The 18,860-nt window shown below is 34.6% G+C and overlaps 1 protein-coding gene across 3 annotated transcripts in view; it reads right to left on the reverse strand.

Annotated features, from left to right (window-relative positions):
* The window catches only part of Fam172a (family with sequence similarity 172 member A), a 487,402-nt gene that overhangs the window by 418,968 nt on the left and 49,574 nt on the right, over positions 1–18,860 (reverse strand). For all 3 annotated transcript variants that reach the window (XM_047555170.1, XM_047555171.1, XM_047555169.1), the window contains one exon: positions 273–374. In XM_047555170.1, the coding sequence (XP_047411126.1) occupies positions 273–342 (70 nt within the window). In that variant the 5' untranslated portion in view covers positions 343–374. The remainder of the gene's footprint in view (positions 1–272; positions 375–18,860) is intronic.

Below are 18,860 nucleotides of genomic sequence, written 5' to 3' on the forward strand. Positions count from 1 at the left end.
TAGGAGGTTCCAAATGGATATCAGAGAGTTGAACACTCAAGGTTGAAATGCATAAACTGAATCAAATTCATGTCAATCAGTTAACATGAATTGACAACTATGGGAAATTGTTACTTGGTTCTTTCAGTTAAGTGAGGCATTTCACCATTCAACGATAGGTAGTTATTTCTCAAATACATGAAACATTCTAGGTGACCTTCAAGAGTAGCAAATATCAATCTCATGCTATTACCATTGTAAAATAAATTTTGCATATACCATATACCACTTACTTTCATTAAAAGCATATTCAAATCCTTCCAGGGTATCAGGAAAATCAAGAGGTGGTTCATCTTTTTTCATTAGTTCATCCAAATCTATCCTAGATAGTAAATCTAGAAAAGAAATATGAAACTTATTACATTCATTTTCATAGTTGACAATAAAAATATATTTTAAATTATTAAGTATTCTTTTGTTCTATTAGATTAATTTTTATGTATTGCTTTAACTGATAATGCAGTTAAATTTTTAGTTCCAAAAGCTATATTACGCCCAATAAGTACTTTTAAAATCATAATTCTCAAAACCAATCACTCCCATATTTGATAAGCCACTATATTATGTTCAAAACAGAGAGCTATTACTTGTATCTTATTAACCCCATTCTATAGGTTAAAAGTTTTAGATATTAATATGACATTTAAAGATCATTAAATATCTTCATGTGAATTAAACCATATGAAAGAGGGAAGTTATTATAATCTGATAATATGCCACATTATTAGATTTGTATTAATAAATATAATGGTAATTAGCATATTGTTCCATTTGTAAGGCAGAAATAGTCAAAAAAAAAACATGCTAACTGGAGAAAATTGACACAAAATAGGTCTATTCTTCACAAGATCTCATTTCACACAATCAAAAACAAATCTGTAAATGTTTTGTTTTAAATAATCAAAACTCCAAAATTTTATTTTGGAATGATTTTAGATTATGGAAAAATTGAAAGATAGCATGGAATCTCTGTATGCCCTTGCCTAGTTTCCCCTAATGCTAACATTTAAGTGACCACAGTACACTTGTCCAAAACAATGAAACCAACATTGGCATATACCACTGACCTAAAGCCTAGATATTATTGATATTTAACCAGTTTTTCCATTAATGATCATTTTCTGTTCCAGGATTCCACTCAGAATACCACACAGAACAAAGTATCATTTCTGCCCAGTCTTCTCTGTCTAGTCTAACAGTTCTGCCATTCTGGCTTTTCTATGACCTTGACATTTTTGAGGATAAGGATCAGATATTTTGTAGAACTGTCCTTATTTTAGGTGTATCTGAAGCTTTTACAGGTGGTTTGTTCTTTCTCTAGTCTTAGAGTTATGAGTTTCTTGAAAGAATACCAGAAAGGGAACTGAACTTCTTATTACATCATGTCAAGGGGAACATGTACCCACAGAATGTCACTGGTGATATTAAGCTTCTCACAAGGTTAAGGTAGCATTTGCCAGGATTCTCCACTAAGAAGCTACTATATTTCCCTTTGCATAACCTGTTCTTTAAAAGCAACTAAATCCAGTCCAGCTTCAAGGAGGGAAAGGTAGAATTATGCTCTACCTCCCAGTATAAGGAATATCTATGTATATTATTTATAATTATTTGTAGAAAATTCACCTCTCCACATTTACATAATGATTCAATCATTTATTTATATCAGTATAGACTCATAGATATTTATTGTACACTTTAAGTAAAAATTCAATCCTATGCTTTTTTCCCTCAAAAATTGTTCCACCTATGGTCATTGTAAGCTCTTCTAGTTGCCTCCTGTGACCCTTTGACATAATCTTATCTTTTTATTTTCTGAGCATTTTCTTAATTTCTGTACACTCCAAGTTCATCTTGTATGTTCCCTACCCCAGTCCTCGAATCAGTCTATCAACAAGTATTTAATGGTATCTCATATAAGAATGAGACCAAAGTTCTCACTGTAAGTCATACTCATTTCCAAAGTCAAAATTAAAAAAAAAAAAACTTCAAAAAAATATAATCATAAAAGTATAAAAAGAAATTTTTGTCAAATCAAGGAAAAAAGATTAGGTTTTGAATTTCTTCATTCTAATTCAAGTTCCTGAAAGCAAAAGATCCAAACATATGCTGAAAGGTAAACCAGTTCCTTTCTTGTAAGAGAAGTAACTCAGGGAGAACCAAGATGGTGGACTAGAGAGAGGCTGCATTCCTTGTCACCCTATAACTCGGGTTTCAAGCAGAGGATATCTGTTTTTTGGTGAGGCAGATTTTGCTGCTTTTTGATCCCCTGCTGTTTACCCCATTTTGTCTACTGTGATCACCTGCAGTCTGCCAGCATATCGACTATTTTGAGTGTAGATAACTCACTGACTGGCACCTATCATCCACCATTTGCCTGCCTCTTGCCTGTCCATCACCCGCCTTTCACCTACACATTGCCCATGGCCGGAGGTTCACCTACCGATCGTCTGACAGCAGCCAGCAGACCAACCACAGACTGCCAGTGGATTCCCTGCTGCCTGCTGTTGCCTGGAAGTCTACTGTCATGGTACCTGTAAGTTTGGATACACATGGCTGCCACCATTTTGAGACAATAGCTAGGACCTGTAGGACCCCTGGCTGGACTGACTGAGCCCAGTCTCCAGGACCCCTCAGCCTGACTGACCACTCCCTGACTCTGGGACCACTGCCTGCTCCCTGCCACCAGGAAACCAGACTGTACCCTGCCTCCAGGATCCCTCAAACAGACCAACCACACCCTGCCTCCAGGACCTCCAGTCAACCACGCCCACACCCCAGCTGTAGCTCCCCATTTCCAACACATTTGGAAGCCAGAGCAGCCATCTTGGATTATCCTGGAACTGGTAGCTCCCATCTTTGGGTGGGGCAAATTTCATCCTGAGACACCTGCTGGAGACTGGAAGCTCACTGTCAGGTACCTCTTACACAACAGACTACTGAAAACTGGGAGGTTTGAATACTATATGACTGTTATAGATTTTTTTTCTTTTTTATTTTCCCCTCCTTTTTGAAAATTTTTAAGTTTTATTTCTTTACTTTTCTCACTCTATTTTCCTTTTCTTTACCTGTTTCCTCAGAGTCTCTTTCTCCCTTTTCTCATGCTAATAACCAACCTCATTTGATTAAACTTTCACTCTTTCTATGATCTAGAACTTCTATACACTCTTTTCTTATCCCATTAACAGCTACATTGTACACCCATCCCCATCCTCTTTGTCCTCCATTAGAAACTGCAGAACTTATTACAAATCTATATGGTATAATGTAAATAACAATTGAACTCATTCTGTTTATTATAACAATATTGTTAACATCTTCATAGGGTCTATGTGGTTTAGGGTTGCATATTGTCTTTACTGGGCACTGCGAATATTGGTCTCCCCCTTAAAGAAAAAGTTTGGGAAAACTATAGGGTCACTATAGGCCTATACGGGGGAAACTGCAATACCCTGGATCTGCACTGCTAGAGGGGAAGATACGTGAACAACATGAATAAACAAGGGAAGAAGTGATCCAAACAAACCTAGATTCTACAATAATAGAATTCAGTGACAGCATGATAGAAGAAATGTTAGAAAAGGAGTTCAGAATATACATAATTAAAATGATTCGAGAAGCAACGGATGAGATAAGAGAGCAAATGCAAGCAATGAATGATCACTCCAATAAACAGTTGAAAGAGCAACTGAGGGAAGCAAAAGATCATTTTAATAAAGAGAAAGATATTCTTTTAAAAAGACCAAAGGGAACTCCTTGAAATGAATGAAACAATAAACCAAATAAAATACTCAACAGAAAGCATCACCAACAGACTAGACCACTTGGAAGACAGAACCTCAGACACAAAGACAAAATATTTAATCTTGAAATAAAGTTGCCCAGAGAATATGGTAAGAAATCATGAGAAGAACTTCTAAGAACTATGGGACATCATGAAAAGACCACATTTAAGAATTATCGGGATTGAGAAAGGCACAGAGATACAAACCAAAGGAATGAACAACCTATTCAATGAAATAATATCAGAAAATTTCCCAAACATGAAGAATAAAATAGAAAATCAAACACCAGAGGCTTACAGAACGCCAAGTGCACAAAATCACAACAGATCCACACCAAGGCACATTATAATGAAAATGCCTAACACAAAATATAAAGATAGGATTTTGAAGGCTGTGAGAGAAAAGCATCAGATTCAATATAGGGGGAAACCAATATGGATATCAGCAGATCTCTCAGCCCAGACTGTAAAAAACTAGAAGGGCTTAGAAATAACATATTTCAAGCTCTGAAAGAACATGGTTGCCAACAAGAATCCTATATCCAGCCAAACTTACCTTCCAATTTGAAGACAAAATAAAATCCTTCCATGATAAACAAAAGTTAAAAGAATTTACAAATACAAAGACTGCACTACAGAATATTCTCAACAAAATATTTCATGAGGAGGAAATGAAAAACAACAATGTAGTCAGCAAAAGGAGGAACTACCTTAAAGGAAAAACCAATCAAAGGAGAAACCAAGTAAAGTTAAAAATCAAAATAATTCAAAATGACTGGGAATACAAATCATATCTCAATAATAATCCTGAACATTAATGGCCTAAACTCATCAACCAAAAGATATAAACTAGCAGATTGTATTAAAAAGGAAGACCCAACAATATGCTGCCTTCAAGAAATTTATCCATAGATAAAGACATCCACAGACTAAAGGTGAAAGGATGGGGAAAAAATCTACCATGCTCATGGACTCAGTAAAAAAGCAGGGGTTTCCATCCTTATTTCAGACAAAGTGGACTTTAAGCCAAAGTTAGTCAGAAGGGATAAAGAAGGACATTTCATACTGCTTAAGGGAACCATAAATCAGAAAGACATAATGATCATAAATATTTATGCCCCAAACAACAGTGCATCCATGTACACCAAACAAATCCTTCTCAATTCCAGGAATCGAACAGACCACAACACAATAATTCTGGGTGACTTTAACACACCAATGTCACCACTGGAAAGATCTTCCAAACAAAATCTAAACAAAGAAACCATAGAACTCAATAGCACAATCAATAACTTAGACTTAACAGACATATATAGAATATTCCATACATCAATGAGCAAATACACTTTCTTCTCAGCAGCACCATGGAACTTTCTCGAAAATAGACCATATGTTATGCCACAAAGCAGCCCTTCGTAAATGCAAAAAAATAGAGATTACTACCTTTGTTCTATCAGATCATAATGGAAAGAAATTAGAAATCAATGACAAAATAAAAAACAGAAATTACTCCAACACCTGGAGACTAAACAATATGCTACTGAATAAAGCATGGATAACAGAAAACATCAGGGAGGAAATAAAAAAAATTCTTAGAGGTAAATGAGAACGATGATACAACATATCAAAATTTCTGGGACACTATAAAAGCAGCACTGAGAGAAAAATTCATTGCATGAAGCACATTTAAGAAAAGAATAAAAAGTCAACAACTAAATGACCTAACATTACAGCTCAAAGCCCTAGAAAAAGAAGAACAGATCAACACCAAAAGTAGTAGAAGACAGGAAATAATTAAAATCAGAGCTGAAATCACTGAAATTGAAACAAAAGAAATAATTCAAAATTGACAAAACAGAAAGTTGGTTCTTTGAAAAAGTAAATAGACAAACCTTTAGCCACACTAACAAAGACATGGAGAGAGAAAACTAAAATTACTAAAATTCATGATGAAAAAGGAAATATCACAACATACACCACTGAAATACATAACATAAAGAGAAGCTACTTTGAAGATCTAAACTCCAACAAAATAGAAAATAACAAAGACATCGACAAATTTCTAGGGACATATGATCCTCTCAAACTGAACCAGGAGGACATACACAATTTAAACAGATCAATATCAAGCAATGAAATAGAAGCCATCAAAAGCCTACCAACCAAGAAAAGCCCAGGACCAGACAGATTCTCCGCCAAGTTCTACAAGACCTTCAAAGAAGAACTCATTCCAACACTTCTCAAAGTATTCAAGGAAATGGAAAAGGAGGGAACCCTACCAAACTCATTCTATGAAGTTAATATCACCCTCATACCCAAACCAGACAAAGACACATTAAGGAAAGAAAATTTTAGACCAATATCTTTGATGAATATAGACACAAAATCCTTAACAAAATCCAGGCAAACCGCATCCAAAAACATATTAAGAAGATAGTGCACCATGATCAAGTGGGGTTCATCCAGGGAATTCAAGGTTGGTTCAAATCCGGAAATCAATAAATGTAATTCATCACATCAATAGACTTAAAATTAAGAATCATATGATTATTTCAATTGACACAGAGAAAGCATTCAACAAAATACAACACCCCTTCATGCTCAAAACACTAGAAAAAATAGGGATAGTAGGAACATACCTCAACATTGTAAAGCTATTTATGCTAAGCCTATGGCCAACATCATTCTTAATGGAGAAAAACGGAAACCATTACTCTAAAAACTGGAACGAGACAGGGATGCCCTCTTTCACCACTTCTATTCAACATCATCCTTGAAATACAAGCCAGAGCAATTAGACAGACTAAAGAAATTAAAGGGATATGAATAGGAAAAGAGGAACTCAAGCTATCACTGCTGATGACATGATTCTATATTTAGAGGATCCAAAAAACTCCACCAGAAAACTTCTAGACCTCATAAATGAATTCAGCAAAATAGCAGGATATAAAATCAAAATGTGTAAATCTAAAGCATTTTTATACATAAGCAATAAAACATGTGAAAGGGAAATGAGGAAAACAACTCCATTCACAACAGCCTCAAAAAAAATAAAACACTTGGGAATCAATCTAACCAAAGAGATGAACGATCCCTACAATGAAAACTACAGAACATTAAAGAAACTGAAGAAGATCTTAGAAGATGGAAAGATCTCCCATGTTCTTGGATAGGCAGAATTAATATTACCAAAACTGCCATACTTCCAAAGGTGCTACACAAATTTAACGCCAATTCCAATTCAAATCTCTATGACATTTCTCATAGAAACAGAAAAAGCAATCATGAAATTCATCTGGAAGAACAAAAGACTCAGAATAGCCAAAGCAATTCTGGGCAGGAAGATTGATACAGGACATACCACAACACCAGACCTTAAACTCTAATATACAGCAAGAGTAACTTTGAATGGTACAGAAGAAAATGGGGTGGGAGGGAATGGGGGACAGTAAGATAGCAGAATGAAACAGAGTATTACTGTATGTATATGTATGATTATATGAGTGGTGTGAATCTACATTGTGTACAACCATAAAATCAAAACTTGTACCCCAATTATGTACAATGAATCAAGATGCAGTCTGTAAAAATAAAAAGATTTTAATAAAAAAAAAAAGAGAGAAGTAACTCAGAAGTAACACATTCTTTCTTTCTCTTACTTATAGAGATATAACAAATCCAGCTATTTGGTACACCATCAAAATATGCTAGAGAAAAAAAGTTGTTTTGTCCTACTTCCAGTCTCTAGTCTCTCTCTGTAGAGCACAAAGGTAAGCCAGTAAACTTCATTTAAAAGAAATCATTATTTGGTACTCTGAACTCTATCAATAAACCTTGACTCTAGAAAAGATATACCATTTTCAACACACACAGAAAAATATGTTTGCAAACTCTGGAAAAACAAATGTCATATAAAATACACCCTGGGCTTAGAAAGAAATGTATGGTGACAATTCTTCATTCATTAGTAAAGTTCTGAACACCATTAACTCTTTTTTTTTTTAAATCAACTATGTCAGTCTTTGCAAAATAAAGATCAAAGTTACCCTATGTACATGTGTGATTACACGAATGGTATGAATCTACATTGTGTACAACCATAGAAATGAAATGATATACCCCATTTGTGTACAATGAATCCAAATGCAGTCTGTAAAAAATTAAAATATAAATAAAAATTTAAAATTGGCTTGGAGTGGATAAAAGTTTCTCACTTTTCTTCAAATGAACTCATGTTCTGGGGCACAATCAGATCCTTTCACTTCACAGTCATCTTCTACAACTCCAAACTTAGACATCTTTTTAATCAGATACACAAAAGCTGTCCAATACATGAGCAGATATGTTGTGTCTAATAGCCATTTTCTGTTTCTACTAACTTAAACCAGGAAATGTGGCCTTACGTGTATTTCACTTACATCTATTTATTACTTTTAAAATTTCAAAGCCTTTTTATATACATTATATCATTTTATCATCACAAACCTATGAAATAGTAACAAGTATAATTGCCAACACTGTCTTTCAGGTAAGGAAATGAGCACCAAGAAGTAAAATGACTTATCTAAAATTATAGCTTAATACTAAATGAGATTAATTAAAAACACATCTCCCAAAACCTAACTCTTAGCTCCCTCAAAATCACCATACCAACTGTTTGCCTTATCAACATTATTATAATATTGTTTTCCCTTTTTCTCCCATTACAAAGAACAGTGTAATACAGAAATGTGCTTTCTGCTTTGCTCAAAATATTTCTTTGAATGACAAACTGAACAACTAAAAAAGACATTCCTCAAATTTTTCCACTGGCAACTAGAATCCCTGATACAGAAAATTTTCATTTCATTAGAATTGACAAGAAAAATAGAAAGGAAATGTCAAAATTATTTTTTTGCTCTGTTAAAAGAAAGCAATGCTGTTAAGTTGTACTTTACTCTGAAATTTGGTTCCAAATGCAGTAAATTACAGAAAAATCAAATATAATTAATGGTATCTACTAAAATTCCTTCAATCACCAATAAAATATAGCAGTTGAATCCATATAACCTAAATATGCATCAGATATGACAGAAGTGTCTGTTTCTAAAACTTGGCTCTGGTGATTAAAGTGACTTAGCAACTAGAATTCTAAACCTCAACTAAGCAAATGCAACAGCAGTACAAAAATATTCTTTCATGCCCAAAAGAACTGAAAGTAGTGACTCAAATAGATATTTGTAAACCAGTGTTCAAGTGTTCACAGGAGTACTATTCATTATCATCAAAAGGTAAAACAACCCAAGTATACATCAGCAGATAAATAAAATGATGGTTAATTTTATGTGTCAGTCTAACTGGGACACAGGGTACCCAGATAGTTTGTTAAGTATTATTCTGGATGTGTCTATGTTTAAAGATAAAATATTTGAATTAGTTGATGGAATAAAGCAGATCACCTCTCCAGTACATGCAGGCCTCATTTAATGGTATGAAAGTCTAAACAGAACAAATTCACTCTCTGTCCCACTATCCTTGAGTTGAGACATTGGTTTTCCCCTGCCTTCACACTTGAACTGGAACTTGCACAATCAGCTCTCTCAGAACTTTGGGACTGGACTGGAACTATGCTGTTAGCTCTCCCAGGTCTCTTCCTTCCAAAATACAGACCCTGGAAATTTTCAGCCATGTCATTACTATGTGAACCATTCATTACAATAAATTTCACACACACACACACACACACACACAAATTGGTTCTGTTTCTCTGTAGAATCATGGCTAATACAAATGGATAAACATACAATAAAGTATTATTCAGACTTAGTAGGAATAAAAGGAAGGGCATTCTGACACAACATTAATATATGTTGAAGACAGTATGTGGAGTGTCACAGAAGGACAAATATTGTATGATTCCATGTATATTAGCTAGCTAGAATAATCAAACTCATAAAGACAAAAAATACTGTTTCCAGGGGACAGAAGGAGAGGGAAATAGGGAGTTATCATTTAAGATAGAGTTTCAGTTTCATAAGATGAGAACAGTTCTATAAAAATGCATGATGATGATGAATGCACAATATGAATGTATGTAATGCCACAGAACTTAAAAATGGTTAAACTGTTGAATTTTATATATGTGTATCTTACCATAATAAAAAAAAATCACTTGACTTCTTTATTAAAACTTATCAGCTATATGAGTTAACCATTACTGGAATCCTACTTCCGGCTAAAATAAAATATTCTTCCTACTCTCCTTAAATAACTAGGATACTACATGTGAAAGAACAGTTTTCCGAGGTTGTACAAAAGGCAGAACTGTGTCCACTGAAATAAACAAATGATTAAATCCCTTTATTGCCCTAGTTTATTGCCTAGAGAAGGTTGAAAACACAGGAGAAAGTAGAAACCCAAAGAATGAGAATCCTGCTGAGTGAGAAGACAGATCAAATTTTGCATAATCCAAGATGATTAGGTTTGGGTGCAGAAAATGAGAGTAAAGGGAACAGTTTATATACAGAGACAATTGAACAGAGCTACAGAGTGATTCTACTCTGTCTTTGCCTATTTATCCAATACATATAGGAGAGAAAAAAACAGGAAAGGACAGGGAAAGAAGCAGGCTGAATGATTCCTGTAGTACACATAGAGCTACAAATAGTCTGTGCATTCAACAGTCAGAATGAAAAGACTTTATAAGAGATATCAGATAAAGCTCTCAGCTCTATCTTTAGTAGCCTGAATTAATCCCAGAAAAGAATACTCTAAACTGCCATATCAAAGATTTTATAATAAGTCTCTAAGAAACAAAACTGATAGATACAACTAATATCAATGCCTGCCAGAAGAAAGTCTACCACCCTTTAAAAGAATACCAAAAATTAAAAAACCAAGCACCAACATATACTTTAAAGTAATACAACAAAATCCAGCAACTAATCAAATAGAATGTATGATGTCTGGCAACCATGCCAAATTAAATTAGTAGGTATACAAAGAAATAGAAAACTATGATCCAAATAATTAAAATTATTTGGAAATTAATAAGAAAGGATGATAGATCAACGAATTCTGAGATCAAATAACAGAATTATATAAAATGAAGGACACAGAAGAAAAAGAACTTAACAAAAGGGAAGAAAGTATCATTTATCTATAGGGCAAGGTCAAGCAGTCTAAAGTATTACAAGTGGGATCCAAGATTAAAAAAAAAAAAAGTTGGAGAGAACTGTGGAAAAAAGTTTCTTAATAGATGACAAACTTTGCAAATATAAACACATAAACACTGAAAATCACAAATTGAAGTGGAATTAATATTTAGAAAATGATTCAAATGTACATAGTAAGTAAATTTCTGAAAACAAGTGATAAAGACAAAATCTAGAGGCAGATAGAAAAAATATTATCACATATACCATAGAAGTAAAGATAAGAATAACAGACTGCTCCTGTGAAGTTATGCCAACAAGAAGACAACAGAGCAACAACTTTTAATTTAAAAATAATAATAATAATAAAATAAAGTCTATCAATCTGCAATTCTATACCAATCAAAATCACCTTTCAAGTAAAGGAGAAATAAAGATATTTGGACACATGTAAAGCTAAGAAAATGTATTCCAACAAAGCCTGTACAAGAATAAATGGTAAGAAATTTCTTCAGGCATAAGAAAATTATATTAGATAGAAATGTGGATCTACTCAAATAGAATAATGTCACACAAAAAATGAAAGAAAGAAAAAATACAGTATTTTTTAAAAAAAGATTTATTTCTCAATGTTAAATTTCTTTGGGACAAGGCATGGTGGCACATGCATGTAACTCAGGCTACTCAGGAGGTTAAGGAAGATCACAAGTTCAAGTTCAGCCTAGGTAACTTAGCAAGATCCTGCTTCAAAACTCAAATAAAAAGGGCTGGTAATGCAGTTCAGTGGTAGAGTACCCAAGTTCAATTCCAAGTACCAAAACAAAAGCAAAAACAAAACTCTTTGATAGGTGATGGTAAACAAAATGGATCACTACAGACTCTGTAGTCATTTTAAAGAAAAGAAAGGAAATGGTACCAAAAACAACTTTACACACATAAACTCAATGCATTAGATGAAATATTCCATATACACAACCCACAAATTATCAAATTTGCCCAATATGAAGTAGGCAATATTAAGACATTAACAAGTAAAGAAAATAAGCTTGTAATTAAAATCTTCCAAAATGTTTTTCTAGGTAGTTTAACTGGAGAAATCTACCTAACATTTTAAAATAAGCTAGCATCAATTCCATACAATATCGTTGAAAAAAAAAAAAAAAAGATTCCTAATTCATGTTAGGATACCTGTAGTATCCTAACAATCCTAGATGAAACCAGTATAAAAAGAGAAAACTGCAGATATCTCTCACTAACCTGGATATAAAAATTTCAAGAAAATATCAGCAAATAATACCAGCAATACATTTTTAAAAGTGAGAAATCAGAACCAAACAATTTAAAAGGGAACACTTCCAAACTCATTCTACAAAACCAGTATCAGCCTGATATAAAAACCAGACAGACATGCCAAAGAAAGAAAACTACTGATCAATACCTCTGATGAACGCAGATGCAAAAATCCTTAATAAAATATTAGCAAACTGCATCCAAAAACAGATTAAGAAGATTATACACCAAGATCTAGTAAGTAAATTCCAGGAATGCAAGGTTAGTACAATAAATATACATAAATAAACAGAATTCATCACATAAATAGAATCAAGGCATAAAATCATATGATCATCTCAATAGATGCAGAAAGAGCCTTTGAAAAAATCCAGCACCTATTTGTCCTAAAAACATACAAGAAACTAGGTATAGAAGGAATGTAACTGAATACCAAAAAGTTATATGTGACGAAGTATGAACATCATACCAAAAGAGAAAAATTAGAAGGTTTCCTCTAAAATCAGGAATACAAGAATGTTCACTCTCACCTCTCCTACTCAAATAGTTCTCGAATCTTCAGCCACAGCAATTAGGAAGAAAGAAATAAAAAGGATACAAACAGGAAAAGAAGAAATCAAACTCTCTGTTTGCTGAGGACATGATCCTATACTTAGCAGAGGAGAAAAAAAAAAAAATAACTCCTAGAGCTGATAAACAAAGTCAGCAGCAGGATAAGAGATCAACACATGAAAATCAACAGACCTCCTATATTCCGATGATGAATCTTCTGGGAAAGACAACAAAAATACTATTCCATTCACAATAGACCAAAAAAATTAAATACTTGGAAATAAATCTAACTAAGACGGAAAAAGCTCTACAATTAAAATTATAAAACACTGAAAAAAGAACTAAAACCAGACCTTAGAAGATGGAAAATTTTCCCATATTCTTGAAAAGGTTAAAAAATACTGTCAAAATGGTCACATTCCCAAAAGCAATCTACAGATTCAAGGCAATTTCCATAAAAATACCAATAACATTCTGGTTCTAAAATTTGTATGAAATAATAAAAGACCCAGAATAGTCAATGAAATCCTGAGCAACAACAGCAAAATGGAAGCCTCACAATACCTGATCTCAAATTATAATCCAGGCCTACAGGCATAAAAACAGTATTGTTTTGGCATAAAAACAGATATGAAGACCAATGGAATAGGATAGAAGACAGAGACAAATCCACATAAATACAGTCATCAATCCTTAACAAAGTTGACAAAAACATAAGTTAGAGAAAAGTTTTTTAACAAATGGTGTTGGGAAAACTGAATAGCCATATGTAGAAAAATGAAACTAGATCTGTACCTTTCACCCTGGAAAAAAACAACTATAATGTACCAATTTAAAAAAATAAACAGAGGGAACACAAATAGAGCAAAGGAAGGAGATCAGGGAGAGGAAAGAGGACACTAGTTGGGGTTGACATAGAGAAACCTATGTTATATGCATTTATCATTGTCAAAATGAACATCACTATTATGTATAACTACAATCCACTAAAAATTTTTTAATTTTTTGAAGAAGAAAAAAACTCAGGAGTTCAAGGGAGGAGGGGTATAGCTCAAAGACAGAGAGCTTGCCTAGCATTCACAAGGTCCTGTATACCCCACACTACAAAACATACATAAAAATAAATAACCTGAAAAGTTCTATATCTATGTATTAAAGAAATTATATTCAAACCTCAAAATTCTCTTAAGTAGAAAAAAGAAAGAAAAAACTCTGGGTGAACATACTTTCACTGATGAATTTTACCCAACAGTTAAAATATGAAGAAATATTATTCCTACATAAACTTTTAGAGAAAAGAGAACAAGAAACACCAACTCACTTTAAAAAGCTAAATATCAAACCCAAACACAAAGTTTATAAGAAAATTATAGGATAACATACCTCATATAGATACAAAAATCCTCAATAAAACTTTAGTCAAAGAACCCAGGAATATATAAATAGGGTGATATATTATCTACAAATAGAGTTTATCCTAGCTATGCAAGATTGCCTTAATATTTGAAAATCATTCAATGTAATTCCCTAAAGCCTGGACTTTAGGTTTCAGGATGCCAGGGGCAGACTGGATTTAGGCAGGCTCCAATATGTTTCTTACCTCTTTAGACTTTATGTCAACCTTGAGTATGTTCTACTCATGTAAAACAACAAGAGCTCAACAGTTAACAAGTCATATCACAGCACAATGTAAGACTCTGCAGTAGTCAGCTTTTCCTTTATATAAAAAAATACCTGAGATAATAAACTCAAAAAAAGGAAAGGTTTATGTTAGCTTCAGGTTTGGAGATTTTAGTTCATAATTGGTTGGACCCCACTACTTCTGAGCCTGCAGATGCCCAGTACATCATGGTGGGAAGGCAAGGTGGAGGAGGCTGCTGATCTCTTGGAGTTCAGGAAGCAAAGAAACAAAAGAGGAACTTGTGATTCACAGTCTCTTTTGGGACACAACCCCAATGACCTCAAACCTCCCCTGGGTCCCACCTCTTAAGTATTTCTACCACCCTCCAATAGTGCCAAGTTAAAGACTAAGCCTTTAAAACATGACCCTTGGAAAATAGATTAAACTACAGCAAGCTCTGCTTCCTGCATGTCCACTAACAATTCACTGCTTAACATCAACTAACAAATCACTGACAAAAGCAATTTACTTGTCTAAAACATTCATCAATGAGGCTGAGAAATAAACTCTTCCCCGAAGGGCAGGGGAGGTAATATACAATCAAGACTATCACAAATAATGTTGACAAGGTAACATTAATATCCAGAAATTTTTTTTTTTTTTTTTTTTTTTTTTTTTGGTACCAGGGATTGAACCCAGGGGTGTTTTACCACTAAGCCACATTCCCAGTCCTTTTTTATATCTTATTGAGAGACAGGGTCTCAAGTTGTTTAGGGCCTCATCAAGTTGCTGAGGCTGGCTTTGAGACTGACTTGCAATCCTCCTGCCTTAGCCTCCCAAGCCACTGGGATTATAGGTGTGCACCACCAGCCCAGCTAATATCCAGAAATTTTAACAAAAGCACTGTGGCAAAGTGCAGGCATTCTAGAGGTAAGTGTGAAGATAAAAAGTAAATAAAGACAAATCCACATGAACAAGGAAAACTAGTTATAGAACATCTTTCCAAAAATCCAGGAAAGATTTAATAAATCAGTAAGTAGACAAACTAAAACCCTATAAAACTTGCAAAGGAAAAAATATGTTTAAGAAGTAGAATTCCTTATAAAGCTATGTCCATAAGTCTTACTGCCATGTCCAAAAGAGATGCCAGAATTACCTGATGTATGCCTTCATTTAAAGATAACTATCATCATCTTCACCATTTGCATTATCTCCATTATCAAAGTAAACTAGTTTAAACTACTTTCTTCCAGAATGCACTGCCTTAACTCTGCTTATCCTGAGTACTACCTGCCTTTTTCCTGCCCACTGAAATTATCTGATGATATTTTTCTACCACTTATGCCATTATTTGAAGCACCTTCCATTCAAGAAAAAATGTAACCTTCAAGTATGCATTCTTGCCATGTAAACTTAAAACAAAGAACAGTAGTCGGTGATTATCATCAGCTCATTGTTTTATGCATCATAGCCCACTTCGGAAGAAACTCAAGAAAAAAATATCCTTCCTATTCTAGGAATAGAGTTTTATTCAATATTCCAATTTTTTTCTGAAGAAGACTTTACTATGCAATTACCATTTTTATTTTCTAATATAGCTGTTGATTGAAAAACACAGGGATTAGGGGCACTGACCTGTCAACACAGTCAAAACTCCAAGCATACCTTTCATTATTACCATTATTATTATTATTTAACACTTCTATTAATAGGAGCTTGCAGTTTGTTCTCTTTTAAAAATCAAACTATACCTTTATTACAAATTAAAAATGATGTTCTTAAATATCTCATTTTGACCAGCTACAAAACAAAGTGAAAGGGAGGGGTGTTATGGTTCAGATGTGAGGTGTCCCCCAAAAGTTAATGTGTGAGACAATGCAAGATAGTTTAGAAGTGAAGTCACTGGGCTATGAGAGTCTTAAATGAATCAGTGCATTGATCCACTTGAGTGGATTAAATGGGTGTTAATGTAGGCAGGTAGGGTGTGGCTAGAGGAGATGAGTTGCTGTGGACATGCCTTTGGGGTACATATTTTGTACCTAGAGAGCTGAGCTTAGTCTCTCTCTGCTTCCTGATTGTCATATCCTGAGCTGCTTGCCTCATCCACACCTTTCCATCACGATGTTCTGCATCACCTCAGTACCAGAGCAACAGAATCGGCAGTCTATTGACTGAGACCTCAGAAACCCTGGGGTCCCAATAAATTTTTCCTTCTCTAATTGTTCTCGTCAGGTTTTTTGGTCACAGTGACAAATTAACTAAATAAAACAGGAAGGAAATATGAAATGAATTTAACAAAATCATTTTATATGCATATATAAATGTACTGAAGGAAATTTCACCTTTATATGTAGAAAAAACAATCAAAAACAAGTAAATAAATAAATACATAAAGGAGCAAAAGGAAGATCAGAAGAGTGAGAACAAGGGGAGGAGGGGAGGAAAGGAGGTAGGGAATGAAATCAAATTCCTTACATATATGATTTTGTCAAAATTAACCCAGTTACTATGTATAATTATAATGCTCTAATAAAAATAAATAAAACCTTCAACACTATACTGAGGAAAAAACAGGTTTTAAATATGCATTTGTAATTCCAAAAAGAAACCAAAATAATAAAAATTCTATGCTGAATAGATATTGCAGATAGTCCAAGTTATCTGGTCAATGAGCAAAAAGAAAGTACTTGCAGTCTTCAGCTCCAATCTTTTGTCCTTTTTTTTTTTTTTTGCTGCAATCACGTTCTTCTTATGAGCAGATGATAGTAAAGATGGTAAACTGCTATTTATTCAGTCCTTCCATGCTTAGCCTGAGGAGTGGACAAATTTTCAGCTGGTAGACTGACTGCTTTTTTCTTTTTACTATCTGGTGGTTTAGGGTTTTCTACCTAAGAAAAAAAATTTTTTGTGGTTTAGGGTTGTCTGCATTGGTAACTGAATCTGTGGCAGTACAAATAGCAAGGTGGCTACTGACCCTGAGTGTCACCTCCTTGGTTTTCCTTATCCTCTTTATTACTGTCCTCTATAGGCTGTCTTTGGTGAGGAAGGCCCCTGCAGAATTAATTACCTACACAGTATGTCTCACTGATTGCTACAGTCTGGATCTGGAATGTTCCCCAAAGACTCATATGGCTTGGTTCCCAAATGTATTAATGTTCAGAGGTAGGCCTTTGGAAAAGGATCATGAACACCCTAAGCTCAACAACAGACTAATCCATTGACAGATTCAAAGATGAATGGACTACTGGGAAGTGGTGGAAATAACAGAAGTTAAAGGGAGTAGAGTCCTGGGGGAAAGTCCTTAGTGATTACACCTAGTCAGATTCTTCCTCTCAGTCTATCCTTCCTGTCCATCATGAGGTGAGTAACCATGCTCTACTATGTGCTCCCCATTATGATGCACTACCTCACCACAGACCCAAAATCAATGGAGCCAGGTGACCATGGACTGGAAACCTCTGAAACTAAAAAACAAATAAATCTTTCCTCCTCTAAATTGATTTTCTTGGGTATTTTGTCACAGTGATTGTTATGGCTTGTGTCTTTACTGTTCCATGAAAAGATTATGTGTGAAGCAATACAGGAATGTTCACAGGTTAAATGATTAGAGTGAGAGCTGTGACATCATCACTGCATTAATCTACTTGATGGATTAATAATCTGAATGGACTGCTGGGTGGTAATTGTAGTTAGGCAGAGTGTGGCTAGAGGAAGTAAGTAACTGGGGGCATGGTCTAGACTATATCTGTCCACGGTCCCTCCCCTGTTCCCACACTCTCTGTCTGCTTTCTGGTTGCCATGAGCTGACAGTTTTCCTCTGCCATGCCCTTACACTCTGCCTTGCCTTAGCCCAGAATAATGGAGTCAGTCAACCATGAACTGAGACTCTAAATTGTGAGCCCAAAATAAAATTTCCCTCCTCTAAGTTGTTCTTGCCAGGTAGAACCACTGGTAGTTATGTGGAGGACTCCTGTGATGTGTCTATAATGGTTACAGTCTGCTGCTTCTTTACTGCCTTGAACTGGAACTCCACCAGAGCATGCAACCTTTGCTGTCTCAGCACCCTTGTTTCTTCAACAACATTAAACTACCCATTTCTTTGTCAACTACATAGTAAAGGTATTTCCTAGAGTTATTCTTCATGGTAGACTGGTATACAAATACATCTTCCTTGGTGCTATTCTTATTTGATTAAACCATATCTCTTTCTTGCACTGAATCATTTTACTATCCCTCAAACTTTGCAATGACCTTCATATCCCCAAATGTAGGCACTGCTTAGGGAAGGCTACCAGGGCCACCACTCCCTGTGCTGCTGTCCATGGTGCTGGGCTTGGCAGGCAGTGCTGACATGCATTTTGTGTGCGCTATATGCATTAACATATACCATGTTTATTATATGGTGAAAAATGCTCAAGAACTGAGAGAGAGATCTTTTAACTAT

Source organism: Sciurus carolinensis, chromosome 6, assembly GCF_902686445.1.
Source record: "Sciurus carolinensis chromosome 6, mSciCar1.2, whole genome shotgun sequence".
Taxonomy (NCBI): Eukaryota; Metazoa; Chordata; class Mammalia; order Rodentia; family Sciuridae; genus Sciurus; species Sciurus carolinensis.